Raw genomic sequence first — 21456 nt, forward strand, 5'->3', positions numbered from 1 at the left:
GAAATCTCCTAGCTGACATGTCTCACAATAGTCTTGTATGTAGAGTGTATGTAGACTTCAGAATGACCTGAAAGGCATCTCCTGTCTCAGTCAAATTTGGCATTTGCACAGGCCCAGGAAAAAGCCTTATTAGCCTCATTAGCCAGTGAAGCTACCTCAATACATGCAGCAGAAATCGAGAGGGCAACTGCTTACGCCAGTACCATCCACAGCAAGCAGGAAGAGAGCTCTCGGCATCTGGATCAGCAGAAAATAAGGAATGCATCCTCTTCAGCATATGCAGATAAACCATTCTGACTCCTGTTCAGGCTGTGGGTGGTCACTCTGATGCACTGTCTACAGATTCAAGGATGTGGGATGCATAGTTTGTAGAAAGAAAGGTCACATGGAGGCTGTTTGTCATTCAAATTCCACTATTATATAGCCAAGGAACTGCAGTGGGGATTGACATCCTGTGAACCTTGCCAGTCACTTAACTTATGAAGGAGCTTTTGGGGACAAGCACCACCCATTTGGTATTTCTGTTCCTCCAGGAATCTACCAATTCTTAATGGACACCCAGTTTTCCAGAATTCTGGGTGTTGTACCATGTTGCAACAATATCTTATCCTAACAACAGAAGATGGACTTACTGAAAAAACTCCAGCAACTCTTGCACTCGTTCAATAAATTGGACATTTGAGCTAAAAAAAGAAATGTGAAACTTGAACTGCTGGTGTTACTTTTTAAGGTTATTGCATTGATGCTTCTTGTATCTACCGCACCCAGGGCAAGATGCCAGCAATCCATAACGTGCTTACAGCTAGATCAAAGCAGGTGCTGCAAGACTTTTCCTTGGGCAACTCCTACCTTTCTGTCCTCCCCAACCTTTGGGGAGCTGCTCCACTAACTACTGGAAAAGGAACTTCCTAGAGTTGGAGTCACCAGCATGAATTATTCTGATTATTATTTGTGATATAGACACTCTTGTTTCTGGCCGGGACTGCATTTATTTCACCTGAGCACAAGGAATCGGCAGGCAGGAACCTCATCCAGGTTGTCACAATTGCATCAGGCTATCCCCATGCCAGTTGCCAGGCTTAACACATGGAGCAGACAATCAAGGAAGCCATAAAATGAATTATTCGAGGACTGAACAAAAAGACTTGCTGGGTTTCTTAGTGCCCAACATATCAGTCCTTGCTTGAGAAGCCCTGCTGAGCTGCTGAAGGGATGCCATTTAAAAACTAACCTCAGTGATATCAGCCCTGACTAAACGGAGAGCTTGCTAGATAAACAGGAATATACATTTAGTGCTGCTCTGTCTTTACTTGCTTTTTGTGTATTTAACTACATAACCAGAGTTTTGCCAGGAATGATGGACCTGGATCAATGAGGGTTCTTTCCACTATTGTTGAGGTCAAATACAAGATCCTGAGTGCTGATGGCCACATGTGGCAACACCATATTGATCAGCCGAGAAAAGCATTTGTCTCAGAATGATGTGACAGCAGCAGGTTCATCTCACTTCAGTTTAGAGCAACAGGTACATCACACGAGGACTTGACAGAAAAACCCAGTGAACAGAGTTGTAATTCTTCCTTGCCCATAACAACTGCTGAAGTACAGCCAATGGGAATGTCTACTGTTGCCAAGGAAGTGAAAAGACAACACAGTGAGTGGGTATCCCCTTGTTGGGTGAAGGATTGTGTTCTGTGTTGTCTGTGGGGTGGGAGAGGGGTATCGCAGGGCTCTTTTTGTAGAAAAAACCCAGCAGGAACTCATTAGCATAATAGGCCACACCCAACACCAGAAACTCATTAGCACCCCTGCCAGCACAGCTCATTAGCACATTAGGCCGCACCCCCATTTTACCAGAAGTGTGGTTATCCAGCCACACCCACCTTTTGCTTCTTATTCTGTTGACCTTGTTTGTTGTCAAAACCGAGGGCCTTTTTTGTAGCAGGAACTCCTTTGCATGTTAGGCCACACACCCCTAATGTAGCCAATTCTAATGAGTTTCTGCTGTTGGGTGTGGCCTATTATGCTAATGAGTTCCTGCTGGGCATGGCCAACTTGGGAGCCAGCCGGAACTCCGTTCCTGTGCGTTCCTGCCCAAAAATAGCCCTGGTATCATGTAAGAGGTGATTCAGAGCCACTGTTTTTGAGCTTATTGGATTCCTGCAGTTTGTGCTCCCAACTCTTAGTTACTGGGTGGAGTTAATTTTCTTATTGTGATGCTGCAGTACAGTTTGTTGTGTTTTAAGGACTTGCATGCTGATCCCACCACAATACTTTTTTTATCATTTGCTAGCATGCATGAGAGAGGAACAGTACAAGAGCTGAGAGGTAGAAGAAAGTAAATTAGTGTATAGGAAATGTCCCCCCCCCCCCGGGACATATACCCCCCCGGGACATATAAGTAGTCACTACAACCAGGGCTATTTTTGGGCAGGAACGCACAGGAATGGAGTTCTGGCTGGCTCCCGAGTTGGCCACACCCAGGAAGAACTCATTAGCATAATAGGCCACACCCAACAGCAGAAACTCCTTGGGATTGGCTACATTAGGGGTGTGTGGCCTAACATGCAAAGAAGTTCCTGCTACAAAAAAAGGCCTTGGGTTTTGACAACAAAGTAAACAGAATAAGAAGCAAAAGGTGGGTGTGGCTGGATGACCACACTTCTGGTATCATGGGGTGTGGCCTAATATGCTAATGAGCTGTGCTGTTGGGTGTGGCCTATTATTCTAATGAGTTCCTGCTGGGCTTTTTCTACAAAAAGAGCTCTGACTACAACAATCCCCAGACTGATCTTAACCCCATCTGCAAGCTATGCAGCCAAATGACAAAGACCACTGTGCCTGACAGATCCTGAAACGAAAGGTCAAGAATGGCTTTGGCCACAGAGATGGGAGAAATAATAAGTACCTACGTGGCTATAGCTCATCTTTGTGGCCAGATTTCCATAAATGAGCTCACCATTTTATGGGCGTTTTGTACTGGTAAAATGCAGCAGCCTGACTAGGTGAACAGGGTAAATCTAGGCCTTTCCTATTAATTGTATTGTGCATTGGGCTTGCCATGCAATGAAATATATAGAAAGTTAATTATTTTTCCTTACTCAGCCACATGGTGGCGGCATTGGCAAACACACTAGTTGGAATTGAGTTTTGTAGCAAAAAAACACGACTGGAAGCTGAGACAGACAGCTATAGCGACAGCAGAGGCAGCCCATTTTATCAGCAATAGAGAAGGAACATTCACCGGAATAAAAAACCCTGCAGAGCAAAACCCACTTCCTTAGCAGTGCAGATAGTCACTGAATGAAAATCAGAAGATCTGCATTTTAACCAAGGGATTTATCTGACCTGGATGTGGCTGGCACCATGGGTGATATCTTCAGGATGAGAAAAGGTCTGTACCTTTTGTTCTTACTCTCTCTGTCTGGAGTGGTGTGTGTCTCAATTCGCTATTCTTTGCCTGAAGAGAAGAAAAGTGGGTCTCTGGTGGCTAATGTGCTGAAGGACTTGAAACTGGGACCAGGGGAGCTCTCTGCTCGCAGAGCCCAACTGGTTTCCAAAAGCCATAAGCAATATTTCCAGCTGGATAATCATTCTGGGAATCTTTTTATAAATGACAAAATAGACAGAGAAGCTTTGTGTGGCCAGACCGACCCCTGCTTGCTTCTTTCTAAAATTGCACTGGAAAAACCTTTAGAGGTCATCAGTATAGAAATGAACATAGAAGATGTGAACGATAACTCTCCTAAGTTTTCTAAAAATGAATTTAACCTAGAAATCCCTGAGAATGTTCCCACAAATACTCGATTCCCCCTGGAATCTGCCCAAGATGCAGACTTGGGTGAAAACAGCATCCAGAACTATACACTCAGTCCCAATGAAAATTTTCACTTGGAAATACAAAGTGGCAGGGGTGGAAAGAAGCATTTGGACCTTGTTCTAGAGAAACCACTAGACAGAGAGAAGGAGGCTCATGTCGGGCTGACCCTCACAGCAGTTGATGGAGGGTTGCCCCAGAGAACAGGCACAGTTCAAATAAATATTAATGTTCTGGACAGTAATGACAACTTCCCTGAGTTTACACAATTTGAATATATAGTCGGTTTAAAGGAAAATAGCCCTCGAGATACTCTGGTACTGAAAGTGGAAGCCAGAGATTTGGATTTTGGTTCAAATGCACAGATCACCTTCTCCTTCCATCAGGTGCCTGAGGAAATAAGCCAGTTGTTCTACTTGCATCAAACTACTGGGGAAATCACAGTTTTGGGTCCAATTGACTATGAAGAAGAAACCAGCTATTATATGAATGTCAAAGCAACAGATGGAGGGGGTCTTTCAGGCCACTGTAAGGTCCTGGTGGAAATCGAGGATGAGAATGACAATGCCCCAGAAGTCTCTCTCATATCTATCTCCAGCACTGTGCAAGAGGATTCTCCCCTGGACACAGTGGTGGCGCTTTTCAGTGTCACAGATCAAGACTCTGGGGAGAACAGCAGAACTTCATGTTCCATAGACACAAACCTTCCCTTCATGTTAAAAGCCACTGGGAGTAACAACTACCAGCTTGTGATCCAAAGTCCCTTGGACAGAGAGAAAGTCCCTGAGTATAACGTCACCATCACAGCTACTGATCGGGGCTCTCCCAGGCGCGCTTCAAGAAGAACAATTACGGTTTTGATCTCAGACATCAATGACAACTCTCCAGTGTTTGAGAAGTCCAAGTATGAAATGCAAGTGTGGGAAAACAACATTCCAGGCCTTCTGATGGGTTTGGTCCGTGCTGTCGATCTGGACGTGGAGCAGAATGCCAAGGTGACCTATTCCCTTGTGCCTGGAAATGCTACTGGTGCTCCTGCGGCCTCTTATGTTTCCATCAACTCTGAGACGGGGAATCTGTATGTCCTGCGATCTCTGGATTATGAGCAGATCAAGGAATTCCAAGTGAGAGTGAGGGCTTCAGATGGGGGGTCTCCTCCACTGAGCTCGGAAGCTGTTGTTCGAGTTGTGATCCTGGATGAAAACGATAATGCCCCCTTCTTCCTCCACCCTCTTCAGAACAGCACATCCCCCTGCAACGAGCTGGTTCCCAAGTCAGTGGAGGCCGGTTACCTCGTCGCCAAGGTGGTGGCTGTGGATGGGGATTCGGGCCAGAACTCTTGGCTTTCCTATGAACTGCTGAAGGCCACGGACCCCGGCCTTTTCAGCATAGGAGCCCAGAACGGAGAAGTCAAAACCAGGAGACCACTGACGGAGCGAGATACAAACAAGCAGAGACTGATTATCCTGGTGAGAGACAACGGCCACCCTCCCCAGACCAGCACTGCAACATTAAATATTCTTCTCATGGATGGCTTTTCAGATCCTTATCTGAATATTGCAAGCGTCAGTCACGAAGCCGGTGAAGAAGATGGCTCCTTGACCATGTACCTGGTGATCTGCTTGGCTGCGGTGTCCTTTGTGTTCCTGATTTGCATCATTGTGTTTGTTGTCATCAAAATGTACAAGAAAGACTCCAGTTTTATCACCGCCCTTCCTCAGTTCCCACCTGCCTTACCTGAGATCCCAGAAACTGGTGTCAATTCTCAGAGTGGATCACTTTCCCGGACCTACCAATACGATGTTTGCCTAACTGGTGGATCCTTAAGCAGCGATTTCAGATACCTTAGGCCTCTCATTCCTGTTTTTTCTATGGGGGACCCAAGTGCCTTTGAGAATCACAGATTTTCTTCGTTCTCTCAAGAGACTCCTGAGCAGGTGGAGAGAGGAAAACCAAGTGAACAGGTAAGTTAGCCCTTCTTAATTACTCTGTATCCTATTGAAATCTCATCAGTGATGTAATATAATGCTTTTTGCTATTGTTGTTGAATTATTTCCCACCCTTTCCCCCCTGTATGTTGCTCCTTGAATTGTTGCTAAATAGCTGCAGTTATTGAAATCAATGTGTGAAATTCTACCCACTCCTCCATTTACCTTTTCGCTTTTTTCCCTAGCTCCTTTCCCTGTAAGGCTTTCACTTGCTGCACCTGATACTCATGTAAGGTTTTTCTCTGAGATCACCATCACTCTTTATGTGGCTTATCCTTCTCCAGTCTCTCTGTCCACTGTTTTCTTTCCCATGAACAAAAAGGAGTGAAGTTGCTCTGGTAGCATTAAATATAAGGATAAGGAAGTGATTACAACAGAACTGGAGGAGGGACTGAGAGCTACTTTGAATGGTTTGGAGAATGAGTGACCCTCTACTGACCCCTGATGTGGAACACATTGCCGAAATCTGGTCTTGAAGTTACCAAGGGATGCGTATCCAGGACCTTACAATATCATTCACCTAGAGTCTGTATCTTTGATAGGTCTTTGGTAGAAACTATTGAGCATTTCTTCTTTTTCCGTGTAATCTATTTGGAACTGAGAAAAAAAAATCTGGATCCTCATCTGAATAAGAAGCCAGTTCTAACTATTATTTAATGGCTCTGTTAGCCGACCTGGATTTTGATATAACATTAGGTAAAGGTTTCCCTTGCTTGAAAGCCAGTCGAATCCGACTCTAGGGATGTGGTTCTCATCTCTGTTTCCAAGCCGAAGAGCCAGCGCTGCCCAAAGACGTTTCCGTGGTCATGTGGCCGGCATGACTAGACGCCAAGGCGCATGGAATGCTGTCACCTTCCCACCGAAGTGGTACTGATTTATCTACTTGCAATTTCTTGCTTTCAAACTGCTAGGTTGGCGGGAGCGGGGACCAGAGACGGGAGCTCACTCCATCTTGCGGCACTCGGGTCTCGCTGCTGAACTACCGACCTTCCAGCCTGCAGTTCAGTGTCTCAACCACTTGAGGCACTGCAGCCCCGATATAACATTAGATGTGTGTAAATATATAGTTGCTGCAATTAAATGTTGTTTGCTTTTAATTAATAATGAACAGCAATAACTTTTTGTTATACTGCTTGCTTTTTCTGGTCGAATAGCCTGTTGGCTTGAAGACCTAGATGGGATTCACTCACCAGCCTTCCAGTGCCAAGTACTTCTCTTTAGCATGGTGTCCAGCAGCACACAGTTCTAGGGGTGCCAGGCAATGCCTGACAACCAGTGAGAGCTTAGGACAGGGGTGTCAAACCTACGGCCATGGGCCAGAACCAGCCTGTCCAGGGCTCTTATCCGGCCCATGAGCAACTGGTCATTACCTTTATTGCCAGATGACAGAGACTGTGCATTATGTTCCTGTATACTGTCCCACTGCTAATGAGAAATGGGTGGTGGAAGTGGGAGGGTGGGCATTAGGGAGATGTCAGATCTGGCCCTTGTGACAAATGGGTTTGACACTTCTGGTTCAGGAGGGGGGGCATGGGGGAAGCATGAGATCCTGTGCTCACTGTGTCACTTTGGTGGAAAACCATAGAGTTTCTGGTGATCCCTAAAGGTACTAAATGCCACTTCTGGGTTTTCACCAGAAGTGACATAGTGGTAAAAGGTAAAGGTAAAGGTTCCCTTGCTCGAAAGCCAGTCGAGTCCGACTCTAGGGTTGCGGTGCTCATCTCCGTCTCAAAGCCGAAGAGCCAGCGCTGTCCGAAGACGTTTCCGTGGTCATGTGGCCGGCATGACTAAACACCAAGGCGCATGGAACGCTGTGACCTTCCCACCGAAGGGGTACCTATTTATCTACTTGCAATTTCTTGCTTTCAAACTGCTAGATTGGCAGGAGCTGGAACTAGAGACGGGAGCTCGCTCCGTCATGCGGCACCCGGGTCTCGAACCGCTGAACTACCGACCTTCCACAGCCTGCAGTTCAGCGTCTTAACCTCTTGAGCCACCGCAGCTCCTCGACATAGCGGTACACTGACTTAAACCTTTTCCCCCCCTCCTGCCAGTGCTTTATAGTGGTTTCAGGCAATGACAGCTGCAGGCAGGGAGGCCTCCAGCCACAACCGGGCCCCATCCATGGAATTCTCAGCAATTTGAGGAGAAGACACAACAGAAGTACCTTGGAATGTTTCCCAGAGACTCCTACATTCTCCAAAGCCTATGCAAAAGGAAAATAACTCCACCGGTTTCCTGACCCTTCTGTAGATGGTAGAAAAATTAGAGGTGGGGAGCGGGGTTGATGATGGCCATGAATGCAGTAGCCATGGCGTCGGTGTTTCCTTATCCCTTGCAGCCACTTGTGCATCTACACGGTAGGTGAAATAGATCCTTCCCCCAAAGATCATGGAAGTGTGTCTTCACCCAAAGAGTAATTAACACATGGGATTCAGTCCCACGGGAAGTGGCAGTGGCTACAAGCATGGATGGCTTCAAGAGGGAATTGGATAAGCATACGGAGCAGAGGTGCATCTGTGGCTATTAGCCACAAGGTATAGATGGAACACTCTGTCTGGGGCAGTGAAGCTGTGTATTCTTGGTGCTCGAGGGGCAGCAGTGGGAGGGTTTCTGGAGGTCTGGACCCACTGGTGGACCTCCTGATGGCACCTGGGTTTTGGCCACTGTTTGGCCACTGTTGGATTGGATGGGCCACTGGCCTGATCCAACATGGCTTCTCCTATGTTCTTATGATGATTGGGACAGATAATTCCCTAGTGAGGTAGCAGGGACTATGACTCCCAAAAGTCAGTGCAAAAAATGCATGGATGAGATAATGCTAACATAGACTTAAACAAACATAAAACACTAATACTTTAAAAAAACCCAAGAAAATCATCACACACAGTGAAAGTCCTCATGAAGGGATGTTACCTCATGACATTTCTGAAAACACTTAGTCGTTAGCCCATCAAGTTCAGGGAATTTGTATTTTTCAGATTTTAGGTAGCTCTATTTACTTCTTTGATTGTGAAGGTGTGATTTAGAGTAGTTCTAGCATCATCTAATAAAAGTTTTATTTTACTTTTTTGCAAAACTTCCTTTATGCTAGACAAAACATAAGAGGTTCATAAATGGACAACCAATTGCTCAGGTAAAGCAATTTAGGTATCTGGGGGTCATCTTTCAGCCCATCTGACTAGCGCTGATTCACTAGAATCTAGAAAAGCTAGATTCACTAGTAATGCAATTCTTCTTCTTCACCCAAGGTGGCAATTACATACCAGGTGCTAGTAAGGTCTTAAATTCTAAGGTAGTATCTCAAGTATACTTTTTAGAAACTGAACTTTATCATATCACAAATTCTGGGGTATGTATTTATTGCACTAGGAAATAAACGTTTATTTTGATAAAGGTTAACAAGGATAAGTGTCAAGTTCTAACAAAAATGAGGAATACACATACTGGATGGGGGATACACTTCTGAGTAGCAGTGTGTGTGAACTAGATCTTGGGGTATGGGTGGACTGTAAGTTAAATATGAGCAGCCAGTGTGATGCAGTAACAAAACAGGCTAACGCAATCTTGGGGTGTATCAAGAGAGGCGTAACATCCAAATCGCAAGATGTGATAGTCCCGCTGTATACTGCATTGGTACTGTGTGCAGTTCTGGAGGCCTCACTTCAAAAAGGATGTAGACAGAATGGAGCGGGTGCAGAGGAAAGCGATGAGAATGATTGGGGGTCTGGAGGCCAAGCCCTATGAGGAAAGGCTGAGGGATTTGGAACGGTTTAGTCTGGAGAAGAGGAGGTTGGGGGGGACATGATTCTCTATTTGAAGGGCTGTCACTTAAAGAAGGGCAGGGAGCTTTTGGCAGCAGAGGATAGGACTCATGATAATGGGTTTAAAATAAGGGCTATTAGGATATTGGGAAAAAACTTTTTCGCAGTAAGAGTTGTGTAACAGTGGAATCAGCTGCCTAGGGAGGTGGTGAGCTCCCCCTCACTGGTAGTCTTTAAGCAGCAGCTGGTCAAAGAAGAAGAAGAAGAAGAGATTGGATTTATACCCCGCCCTTCACTTGGAGTCTCAGAGTGGCTTACAAACTCCTTTCCCTTCCCCTCCCCACAACAGACACCCTGTGAGATGGGTGGGGCTGAGAGAACTCTGACACAAACGGCTCTTTTTCAAGGACAGCTGTGCCAGAGCTTGTGACTGACCCAAGGTCACATCAGCAGGTGCAAGTGGAGGAGTGAGGAATCAAACCCGGTTCTCCCAGATTAGAGTCTGCACACTTAACGACTACACCAAACACGCTTTGGGGATGCTCTAGGTTGATCCTGCATTGAGCAGCAGGCTGGACTAGATGGCCTGTATGGCCCCTTCCAACTCTATGATTCTATGGTTCGATGAATCTGCAGTTGAACAGAGATGTCCCATTTTAAGGTTCAAGTGTCTTGAATCAGTTGTCCATTCCCAGGGAAAGTAAACCAAAAACTTGGGGTGGGTGGGGGACATGACTAAGGGAGCTCCAAGGACCTATAAGAGCCACGTTACTGAAGTGTAAGTTCAATGCAAGCTCTCCTTACCCAAGATAGTTCATGTTCAGTCATAAGAGGCAATTTAGAGGAGTCATATTATTGTTCAAACACAAGGTGGTGCAATTGCACCACACAAAGCGCATTTTCGGGGAATATCGGCTCTCTCACAAAACTGCCTTCACGTAGAAGGGATCTCAAAGAGAAAACAGCCTTCATTGCAGGCAAAGAGTCTGAAATTTCAGGAGAAAACAGCCACTACTCTCTAACCGAAAGCAAGGACAGAAAAAGGAAAACATTGCCTCAGGAACCACACGACAATCACTTCCAGCAGCTGCTTTACAAAGAAATATCCTGTGCATTGGATGTGCCTGGAAGGAGGCTGAGACGATGGAGATGCATCCCAACAACAGGCAAGGTTGGTCCTTTTTCTTCTGTCTCTGCATGTGTGGGGCAATATGTGAGTCCTTCCATTATTCAGTGCCCGAGGAAAAGAAAAGTGGGTCTCTGGTGGCAAATGTGCTAAAGGATTTGAAAATGGATGTGAAGGAGCTCTCTGCTCGCAGGGCCCGGCTGGTTTCTGAAGGCACCAAGCAATATTTCCAGCTGGATCCTCACAATGGGAATTTGATATTACAGGACAGAATAGACAGAGAAGCTCTGTGTGGTCAGAAAGACCCTTGCATCTTACACTCAGAGATTGTGCTGGAAAACCCACTGCAAGTGCACAGAATCGAGGTTGAAATAGAGGATGTGAATGACAATTCTCCCCACTTCTCTAAAAAGGAATTTATCTTTGAAATACCTGAGCACATGCCAACAAATACCCGATTTCCTGTGGAGAGTGCTAAAGATGCAGACCGAGGAGAAAATATTGCTCAGAATTACACGCTTAGTCCAAATGACCATTTTCGGCTGGATGTGCAAAGTCACAATGAAGGAACTAAATTTGCAGAATTAGTGTTGGAGAAACAACTAGACCGGGAAGAGGAAACACATCTTTTTCTGATTCTGTCAGCTGTTGATGGAGGGATCCCAAAGAGAACAGGCACAGCAAAAATTATCATTGAAGTTCTGGATTCAAATGATAATGTTCCTGTTTTCGATAAAAACATTTACAAAACTAAATTAATGGAAAACAGCCGACTAGGCTCCTTTGTAACAAAAGTGGAAGCAACTGACCGAGATTTTGGTTCCAATGCAGAGATCAATTACTCTTTCAGCCAGGTGCCAGATGATGTACAAAGAGTATTCAACTTAAACAAACATACTGGGGAACTTACTGTAGCAGAGAACATCGATTATGAAATGAATCAAAATTATGCAGTAAACATCAAAGCCATGGATGGAGGGGGGCTCTCTGCTTATTGCAAAGTCATAGTGGAGATTGAGGACAGAAATGACAATGCCCCAGAGGTGACAATCACATCCCTCATCAGCCCCTTACCAGAAGATTCTCCTCCTGATACACTGGTGGCCCTCTTCCGTGTCACAGATATGGACTCTGGAGACAATGGCAGAACTGCCTGCACCACTGAGGCAAACCTGCCTTTCATGCTCAAAGCTTCTGAGAATAACTATTACCAGCTGGTTACCCAGCAGCCCCTGGACCGAGAAAGAGTCTCAGAGTACAACATCACCATCACAGCCACTGACTGGGGCTCACCCAGGCTTACTTCAACAAGAATAATTAATGTCCAAATCTCAGATGTCAATGACAATGCTCCAGTATTTGAAAAGTCATTGTATGATATGCAGTTACATGAAAATAATATTCCAGGTCTCCTCATAGGTCTGGTCCAAGTCAACGATCTGGACACAGAGCAGAATGCTAAAGTGACCTATTCTCTTTTGCCTGGGAAGGTCATTGATCAACCTGTGTCCTCTTACGTCTCCATCAACTCTGAAACTGGGAATCTGTATGCCATCCGATCAGTGGACTATGAGCAGGTGAAAGATTTCCAGGTGACACTGAGGGCTGTGGACAGCGGTTCTCCTCCCCTGAGCTCTGAAGTTATGGTCCGAGTTTTTGTCATGGATGAAAATGACAATGCCCCGTTCATCCTCTACCCTCTTCAGAATGGCACCTCCCCATCCAATGACCTGGTTCCAAGGGGGGCCGAGGCTGGCTACCTGGTCACCAAGGTGGTGGCCGTGGACAGAGATTCTGGTCAGAACTCTTGGCTTTCCTATGAGCTCCTGAAAGCCACAGAACCAGGTCTGTTCACTGTGGGGGCCCAGAATGGAGAAGTGAAAACCATGAGACCCATTAACAAACGAGACACCTTCAAACAGAAACTTATTATTGGAGTCAGTGACAATGGGCATCCTCCCCAGTCCACCTCTGCCACACTAAGCGTTCTTCTAGTGGATGGCTTTTCTGACCCTTATATGAAAATGGTGGATATCCCAAAGGATGAAGTGGTGGAGGGGGAAGACCGTACCCTGACGATGTATCTGGTCATATGCTTGGCTGTCATCTCCTTTATTTTTCTGGTTTCTGTGTTGCTGTTTATTGCCATCAAGATTCAGAAAAGGAGGAAGTTCATAGAGAACTCCACCCTGAGTTTCCCAGTGGGACCAAATTTCCCAGAGAACTGTGGAGATGCTGATGCTGGATCCCTTTCCCGGGCTTACAACTATGAGGTGTGCTTAGCTGGTGGGTCTCTGAACAGCGAGTTCAGGTTTCTCAGGCCTTTCTTTCCTTTGTTTTCTGTGGAGCCTGCTCAGTCCCAGGGGGCTCCAAGGATTTCACCAGGCTCCCAAGATCTTTCCAGTCATGAAGAAGAAAGTCAGCCCAAGGGTCAGGTGAGAGTATCATTGACATTTCATTGAATAATTTTTTCATACGGAAATTCTTAATATTTGAATCTGTCACTAATATCTCTCAGCAACTATATTGTTTAGTTTTTCAGTGGGAATTAAGGACAAATTTCTGCATTGAAAACATTCTCAATAAGAGGATAAAAAGTATTTTTCTCTCTTTTTTAGTATGGAGAATAATAACTATTTCATTGACGCATTTTTATATAGTGCAGTTTTACAAAATAACAGTTAAATGAACATAAATGTAAGCTTTTCCTCTTAAATGTATTTGGCTCTAAGATGCTTTTATTTTCTAATCAAACAATAAGTGGTGGAATTGGGAAACATATTTGTGGGAAACCCAAGTTTCACTTTGAAGCTACTATCATGAGAAGCAGAGAGAATTTAAAAGATTGAGGCATTGGTTGAAGAGAGGATGTCGAGGCTCACCCTACCTTGGTGCAGTAACATAACCAAGCTATAATTGGGTTTGGATTTAGTAATCTGTAATTTTGAAAGGATTAGATTATCTTCCACTAAAGACTGAAACTAAGACCTATAGCTCTAAGTGTCTGATAGATTTCCATCTAGATTCAGTTTCCTATTTTATTTCCCAATTCAGCTTGTATATTCATTCTGAAGAGCACCACAGTTTGTCCAAATTGATATCCAGCCTTCAAATTATATTCCTTTATTATTTCAAGTTAATAAATGAATCTGAAGGGTATCTTATCATGAAAACTACATCATCTCACCTATCTTTTCCTGAATACCAGTACCTTGTATGTTTGCTCCAGATCGGATCTCTATTGCCAGAACTTTTGTACATGTATTAAAAATGCTGTCCTGATACTAGAGCAGCTATACCAATTCTGCCTTTGCAGTAAGTACACTATAAATTAAATCTATCTAATTTCTAAAACACTGATGAAATTCAAATTTTAATAAGACATCTCTTAAGAAATTCTACTCAATACTATCAAATGCCTTCTCAGTATCTGTTAAACAGAATTTCTCAGCACAAATGGAGTACTTTCCCTGATGGATTGTAAATAAGGCTCAGCCAATGCTTCCTTTGTAAACAACAATGGCTGTATGTCAGGTTAGCCAATTTCTTCATACCGAGCCTCTATTAATGCATCTTGCTGGGTTGTAGACTTTATTCCCTGAAGGCATCAGTGATCAGTAGCTGCTGAACTACCAGCAGCCCAGAATGGCCAACCATTGCCTGGAGCCCTCTGCTGCAGCTGCTTTTCAGCATTTGCTTTTCTGCTGCCTCTCTGGGAAGTATGTGGGTGGCCATAACATCAAGAGTAGTCAGAAGGTGCCATATCCTGTCTGAGCACAAAGATGGCAGAGGCAGAGGGTCACTAGCAAGGATTCGTGAGAAAGGGCCAACCTGAGAGCTGAAGTTGGGGAGATGTCTTATGAAGCAAAGACCTGGAGAAGAGCATTTGAAAACTAGGACTCAAAAATCAAACCCAAATCTGAACCTCCTTGGACTAGTTAAGCTGGACCACCACACAAATGATTGGGACAGATTACAGGACCGTAAACTATTATGTCCGGGTATCACCCAAGATGTGATAGAAGTCACGAGTAGACAAGAACTGTCACAGGTTATTAGAAGACGTTTGAGAGACTTTGACTATGAGAGCACATCAATTAGAGCCCGCAGAGTGTGCTCAGCCTTTTCAGTAGGCATTCAGCCTCCAACAACAATCTGAGATAATTCTTCCAAAGTATGGAAGGGCATTAGCACGTGTGAATGCCCTACCTTCAGCTGTGATATCAGGAAGATTTAATGGGATTTCATACTCAGATCAACTCTGTAATAGCTGCAGCAGTAAAATGGACTCTGTGGATTATATTTTGCTTGATTGTCCCAAATTTTCAGCTCTAAGAGATGAACTGATCTCCCCTTTATTTAATCAGGACTTTATCTCTCCAGAAGCAAAATCATCCTGGTTACTTAGAGATGAAGACAAACAAATTACTATACATGTGGCAGACTTTCTAGCAGCTGTTGTCAAATCACATGACAGCTTTTGCAGTAGCAACCTTTAAATTCTTCCATGTTTTCCTGTGGAATGAGGTTTATTGTTGGATGAGGGTTTGACTCCGGTTGCAAAAACAGTAAAAACAATAGAAATACAACAGAGAAAGGGCCAACTGACAGCAACTTATTTAAGGGCTCCTACCATCTGATGCTGCCCTGGACTTCCTGCCCAGGGAAATAATGAAGGCCAGAAACAGATAATATGTTAGGGCTTCTCTGGCTGTGAGAGATGATTCTTACCTCTACCCCCCTGCCCAATATGAGACATCCTCAGAGAAAGTACAAAACTCTGTCCTCTATTTTTTCCTCAAATGCTATTCACAGGACAGCAACTAGTACTTTTTGTGATAAAAAGTTTTAGTTCATTGGAAACCTCCACACACCCCAAGTGCCATGAAGTTTAATTCCAACCTGTTGTTTCTGTCTCCCATGACGTACTTTATGGGCAGAGTACTCCAGTAACTTCAGCAGCGACTAACCCTAAATGAAGCAGCATGAGGAGAAGGTAAAGGTCTTCTTACCTTGAATAGGTAGAGTCATGGCATAGTCACCTCCACAGAGAGAGGCCCTGAGCACACTAACAACCTGAGAATGACTGACAGTGCTATGAATGGAACCATGACATTTCTGGCTATCAGTCAGGCCCATTACTAGATATTGACTAGACACCAAAATCAACATTTGCATTCAGTTGGAGGATACTTTCAATACTTAGGCCTCATTTTATTTATAGGGATGGGCACAAGCTGACTCGTTCATGATGAATTTTGACTGGTTCTTGGTACACGAACTGAAGTTCATGGCAGGCCAACCGGCATGAACTTTCCACAAACTTTCAAGCTGTTTGTGACAGTATCTCCATTCAATCTAAATGTTTACCAAACTTCAAAGGAATTGGGGGGGCATAACTTGGAGGGTATGTAGAAGAGCATCTGAGGGAGATCCCCTGTGACTTTGATGTCTCTAGTGTACACAGGATCTGTTCTATACACTTCTGAACCTGTACCTTTCATTTCCCCAGAAAACAGTTTCTCAGGGGCACCTTCTTTGTGGGGGCATAACTCAGACCCCATAAACCAAATCCTCACCAAACCTGGTGGGCAGGTAGAGTCATCACTTTGGGCTCTCTGTTATATTGGGTTTTCATTTCTGTTGGTTTCAATGAGAAACTGGTGTGGTTAGTGTTGAGCTATGATCAGGGATGGGCATGAACCACATTTTAGCAGTTCAGTTCATGGTTCATGGCTGAACCACAAACTGAACGATGAACCAATACGAACTGGGAGGCTGGTTTGCCAACTGAACTGGTTCGTATCAGTTCATGACCCCTGCTTTCTCCTCCCCACCACTTTCTGCTCTTCACAAACTGCCACAAACTGCCTTAATGGTGTTCATGGGGGCTCTTCAGTTCAGAAACATCACTTCGTAAACCACAAACCAACCAAAATTTGTCACAAACTTTCATTTGTGAGCCAGTTCCTGTGCATCCCTAGCTATGATCTGGGAGACTTAGGCTGGAATATTGTTTTATAAGTTATTTCATCACTTTGGGCTCTCTGTTATATTGGGTTTTCATTTCTGTTGGTTTCAATTAGAAACTGGTGTGGTTAGTGTTGAGCTATGATCAGGGATGGGCATGAACCACATTTTAGCAGTTCAGTTCATGGTTCATGGCTGAACCACAAACTGAACGATGAACCAATACGAACTGGGAGGTTGGTTTGCCAACTGAACTGGTTCGTATCAGTTCATGACCCCTGCTTTCTCCTCTCCACCGCTTTCTGCTCTTCACAAACTGCCTTCATGGTGTTCATGGGGGCTCTTCAGTTCAGAAACATCACTTCGTAAACCACAAACCAACCAAAATTTGTCACAAACTTTCATTTGTGAGCCAGTTCCTGTGCATCCCAGCTATGATCTGGGAGACTTAGGCTGGAATCCTCATTTTCCCTTGGAAGCTTGTTGGGTGACCTTAGGACAGTCACATTCTCAGCCTAACCTACCTCACAGGTTTGTTGTGAGGATAAAATGGAGGGGAAGAGGGGAGAATGACATAAGCCTCTTTGTGGCCCCATTGGGGAGAAAGGCAAGGATGAATTAAGCAAGTAAATAAACAAATACCTTTAACATTTTTTCTCTCACTGGCCTTTTGAAATATGGAGGAAATTGTGCTTTCTATTGGATCATCCCTCACAAATCTCAGGCAAAGAGAAGAAAGCACTCCTGTTTTGTAGACACTTAAATTGCTGTCTTGGAGGGACGGCATATGACAGTTTCCCCTAAATTCTGAAGTTTTTTTTGTGGGTGGGTGGGTCTGTTGGAGTGCAAAAAATGGAGTGCAAATTTGAGGGGAACTAACCTCTGTCCCTCTTGCACCATGTCTTAGTATACTTTCTTCTCCCAGCCAGGCTCTTAATACCACAAGTGACCAGGCTGGGGAAAAACTACTTCAAGTACTGGAGTAAGGCTCAAGAGGAGGCCTGGCTTAGCTCCCAATCACTTGTCTCCTCAGTTTTTGTTTAAAAATAGAATGCTAATTTCATTACACAAAAGACTCCTCATAGTTTGCCTGAAACTGCCTTATACTGGATCAGACCATCTGTTCATCAAGTTGACTAATGTTTTGCCAGAGAGATAGTGATTTTTCAAGGTCTCAGGTAGGGGTCTTATACATCACCTACTGCCTGGTCCTTTTAACGGGAGCTGCCCAGGACCTTCTGCATGCAAACCAAAGGCTCTTCCACTAAGCCACAGCCCCTCCCCAATTCTACTTGTTCTACTGATTTTACTTCTATAGCATAAATGAAACTGTCTCAAAGCCATTCAGACGGTTGCAATGATTGAGGTAAAGTGGAAATACTGTGTACATCTATTGAGATATTGCTCTTGAGTGGAAGTATCCATTAACTCTTGAGGCTGAAAAACGCCCCTGTCAGTTACATTTTCTGCTGATTAAACCTTTCATCTGAACTGGCCCTACTGCTTGCTCTTCCCTTACATTTTGTGTGCATAAAAGGTAGGCAGCCATTTCTGAAGACTGTCAGAAATTATTGCAGGTTGTTAATTTTTAGTTATCAGATTTGGTCTGTTAAAGATATTAAGGTGTACAGGGATTAGTCAAATTTGGATTAATGGATTTATGAATGCATATCTGTGGCACATAGATGAATGAGATGAAAACATAGCAGAAAACTGAAATAGACAAATGTAAAATAGATGTTACACATTCCAGTCCTATGTGTCCCAGCACTGATCCTTCTATATTCCTTTCTTAAAAAGAGGACGTAGCCATTCCCAATCCTATTCCCTGTCTGAAGTTTCTTGTCCCAGTATAAATAATATACTTAGGTTTTTAGGGTTAAGATTCTGTGTCTCTACATCTTTATATATCCATACAAGCACAACAGATCATGGTTTGGATCCAGGTTTTTTATATATACCATTTCTGTTTCTTACCTGTAAGGTACAGGTGTAAGCATTACGCAGAAAGACCACTGTAAACTATTATTTCAGGAAAATGTTTTGTGCAGATCAATGAAAACAGAATAATATGTGCAACTGCTGTATTTTACTTCAAGCACAAGGTGGTGCTGTTGGCCAACAAAGCAGATATTGTTGAAGATGCTCCTTGCAAAAGCTGGGGCCATTAGAGAAAGCTGTATCAAGGAAACAGGCAGCAGCTCTGTATTTCAAGAAAACAGTCAGAAATATTAGGAGGAAAAGGCTTCTGAATCAATCTCCAACAATAAGAAGACCAAGGAAAGAAAGGGAACCAGGTGCTTTACAAAGAATCCCCTTGTGTTTTACTCCTGGGGAAAAGCTGCAAGAATGCAAAGGAGCCACCTTAACAGGCAAGTCTGGTCTTTTTCTCTGTATTTATGCCTTGCTGTTGTGGTGTGTGAGACTTTCCACTATTCAGTGCCTGAGGAAAAGAAAAGTGGGTCTCTGGTGGCAAATGTGCTAAAGGATTTGAAAGTAGATGTAAAGGAGCTGTCTGCTCGCAGGGCCCGGCTGGTTTCTGAAGGCAACAGGCAATATTTCCAGCTGGATCCACACTCTGGGAATGTGATATTGCAGGACAGAATAGATCGAGAGTCTCTCTGTGGTCAGAAGGACACTTGTGTCTTATTCTCGGAGATTGTGCTGGAAAACCCACTGCAAGTGCACAGAATTGAGGTTGACATAGAGGATGTGAACGACAATTCCCCTGAATTCTCTAAGAAGGAATTCCTTTTTGAAATACCCGAACAGACTCCCCTGAATACTGGATTTCTACTGGAGAGTGCTACAGATGCAGACAGAGGGGGAAATGGTGTTCAGAACTATACCCTTAGTCCAAATGACCATTTTAGGTTGGGTGTTCAGAGTCACAGCGATGGCAGCAAAAGTGCAGAATTAGTACTGGAGAAACAATTAGACCGTGAAGAGACTGCACGGCTTTTCTTGATTCTGTCAGCTATTGATGGAGGGACCCCAAAGAGAACAGGCACAGCAAAAATTGTAATTGATGTTCTGGACAACAATGATAATGTCCCTCAGTTCCATCAATCTCTGTACAAAGTGAAGGTACTGGAAAATGCCCCCCCAAACACACTTGTAGCTAAAGTGGAAGCAACAGACAGGGATCTTGGTTCCAATGCCGACATCACTTATTCCTTCAGCCAGGTAACAGAAAATATCCTTAAATCTTTCAAGTTAAACAAAAATACCGGGGAACTTGCCGTTGCAGGGAAAATTGATTATGAAGAGGAGAGAAATTATGCAATAAACATCAAAGCCACTGATGGAGGGGGACTCTCTGCTTACTGCAAAGTCATTGTGGAGATTGAGGACATGAATGACAATGTGCCAGAGGTGACGCTCACATCCCTCATCAGCCCCTTACCAGAAGATTCTCCCACAGATACAGTGGTGGCCCTCTTCCGTGTCACAGACCGAGACTCTGGGGACAATGGCAGAACTGCCTGCACCACTGAGGCAAGCTTGCCTTTCATGGTGAAAGCAAATGCAAATAATTACTATCAACTGGTCACTCAGCAGACCCTAGACAGAGAAAAAGCTTCAGAGTACAACGTCACCATCACAGCCACAGACCAGGGCTCTCCTAGGCTCACTTCAAGAAAAACGATCAATGTCCAAATCTCAGACATCAACGACAACTCCCCAGTATTTGAAAAGTTATCATATGAAATGCAGTTATGGGAAAATAATATCCCAGGTCTGCTGATAGGTTTGGTCCAAGCCAAGGACCCGGACACAGCAAAGAATGCCAAAATGACGTATTCTCTTTTACCAGGAAAGGTCAGCGATCAACCTGTATCCTCTTACGTTTCCATCAACACTGAAACTGGGAATCTGTATGCCATCCGATCTCTGGACTATGAGCAGGTGAAAGATTTCCAAGTGACTGTGAGGGCTGTGGACAGCGGTTCTCCTCCCCTGAGCTCTGAAGCTATGGTCCGAGTTTATGTCATGGATGAAAATGACAATGCCCCATTCATCCTCTACCCTCTTCAGAATGGCACTTCCCCATCCAATGACCTGGTTCCCAGGGGGGCGGAGGCTGGCTACCTGGTCACCAAGGTGGTGGCAGTGGACAGAGATTCCGGTCAGAACTCTTGGCTTTCCTATGAGCTCCTGAAGGCCACAGAACCGGGTCTGTTCAGTGTGGGGGCCCAGAATGGAGAAGTGAAAACCATGAGACCCATTAACAAACGAGACACCTTCAAACAGAAACTTATTATTGGAGTCAGTGACAATGGACATCCTCCCCAGTCCACCTCTGCAACACTAAGCATTCTGCTAGTGGACGGTTTTTCTGACCCTTATATGAAAATGGTGGATATCCCAAAGGAGGAAGTGGTGGAGGAGGAAGACCGTACCCTGACGATGTATCTGGTCATATGCTTGGCTGTCATCTCCTTCATTTTTCTGGTTTCTGTGTTGGTGTTTGTTGCCGTCAAAATTCAGAAAAGGAGAAAGTTCGTAGAGAGCTCTGCCCTGAATTTCCCAGTGGGACCAAATTTTCCTGAGAACTGTGGAGATGCTGATGCTGGATCCCTTTCCCGGGCTTACAACTATGAGGTGTGCTTAGCTGGTGGGTCCCTGAACAGCGAATTCAGGTTTCTCAGGCCTTTCTTTCCTGTGTTTTCTGTGGATCCTGCTCAATCCCAGGGAGCTCAAAGGATTTCACCAGGTTCCCAAGAAGTTCCCAGCCATGCAGCAGAAGGTCAGGTGAGAATAATTAATTTAATATAGAGATATAGAATG

The 21456-nt window shown here is 44.4% G+C and overlaps 3 protein-coding genes across 3 annotated transcripts; all 3 read left to right on the forward strand.

Annotated features, from left to right (window-relative positions):
• The first annotated feature begins 3366 nt into the window (after nucleotides 1–3366).
• LOC107117815 (protocadherin beta-16-like) lies at nucleotides 3367–6980 on the forward strand. The gene is made up of 2 exons (XM_015419980.1): nucleotides 3367–5781; nucleotides 6960–6980. Exons 1-2 carry the CDS (start codon nucleotides 3367–3369, stop codon nucleotides 6978–6980), a joined length of 2436 nt encoding a protein of 811 aa, XP_015275466.1.
• A 3732-nt stretch (nucleotides 6981–10712) lies between these two features.
• On the forward strand, nucleotides 10713–13157 carry LOC107117816 (protocadherin beta-16-like). The gene has a single exon (XM_015419981.1). The coding sequence runs from the start codon at nucleotides 10713–10715 to the stop codon at nucleotides 13155–13157; it is 2445 nt and encodes an 814-aa protein (XP_015275467.1).
• Nucleotides 13158–19014: 5857 nt separating this feature from the next.
• Nucleotides 19015–21444, forward strand: LOC107117817 (protocadherin beta-16-like). The gene has a single exon (XM_015419982.1). The coding sequence runs from the start codon at nucleotides 19015–19017 to the stop codon at nucleotides 21442–21444; it is 2430 nt and encodes an 809-aa protein (XP_015275468.1).
• The last annotated feature ends 12 nt before the right edge of the window (nucleotides 21445–21456 follow it).

The sequence above is a fragment of the Gekko japonicus genome, unplaced genomic scaffold, assembly GCF_001447785.1.
Source record: "Gekko japonicus isolate JY-2015 unplaced genomic scaffold, Gekko_japonicus_V1.1 scaffold4888, whole genome shotgun sequence".
Lineage (NCBI taxonomy): Eukaryota > Metazoa > Chordata > Lepidosauria > Squamata > Gekkonidae > Gekko > Gekko japonicus.

Bases quoted from the DNA above. Each gene is read 5' to 3' on its own strand.
- LOC107117815 (XM_015419980.1), top strand. From the start codon at position 3,367: ATGGGTGATATCTTCAGGATGAGAAAAGGTCTGTACCTTTTGTTCTTA. The intron at 5,782-6,959 runs GTAAGTTAGCCC...CTGGTCGAATAG, and splicing joins GAGGAAAACCAAGTGAACAG to CCTGTTGGCTTGAAGACCTA.
- LOC107117816 (XM_015419981.1), top strand. From the start codon at position 10,713: ATGGAGATGCATCCCAACAACAGGCAAGGTTGGTCCTTTTTCTTCTGT.
- LOC107117817 (XM_015419982.1), top strand. From the start codon at position 19,015: ATGCAAAGGAGCCACCTTAACAGGCAAGTCTGGTCTTTTTCTCTGTAT.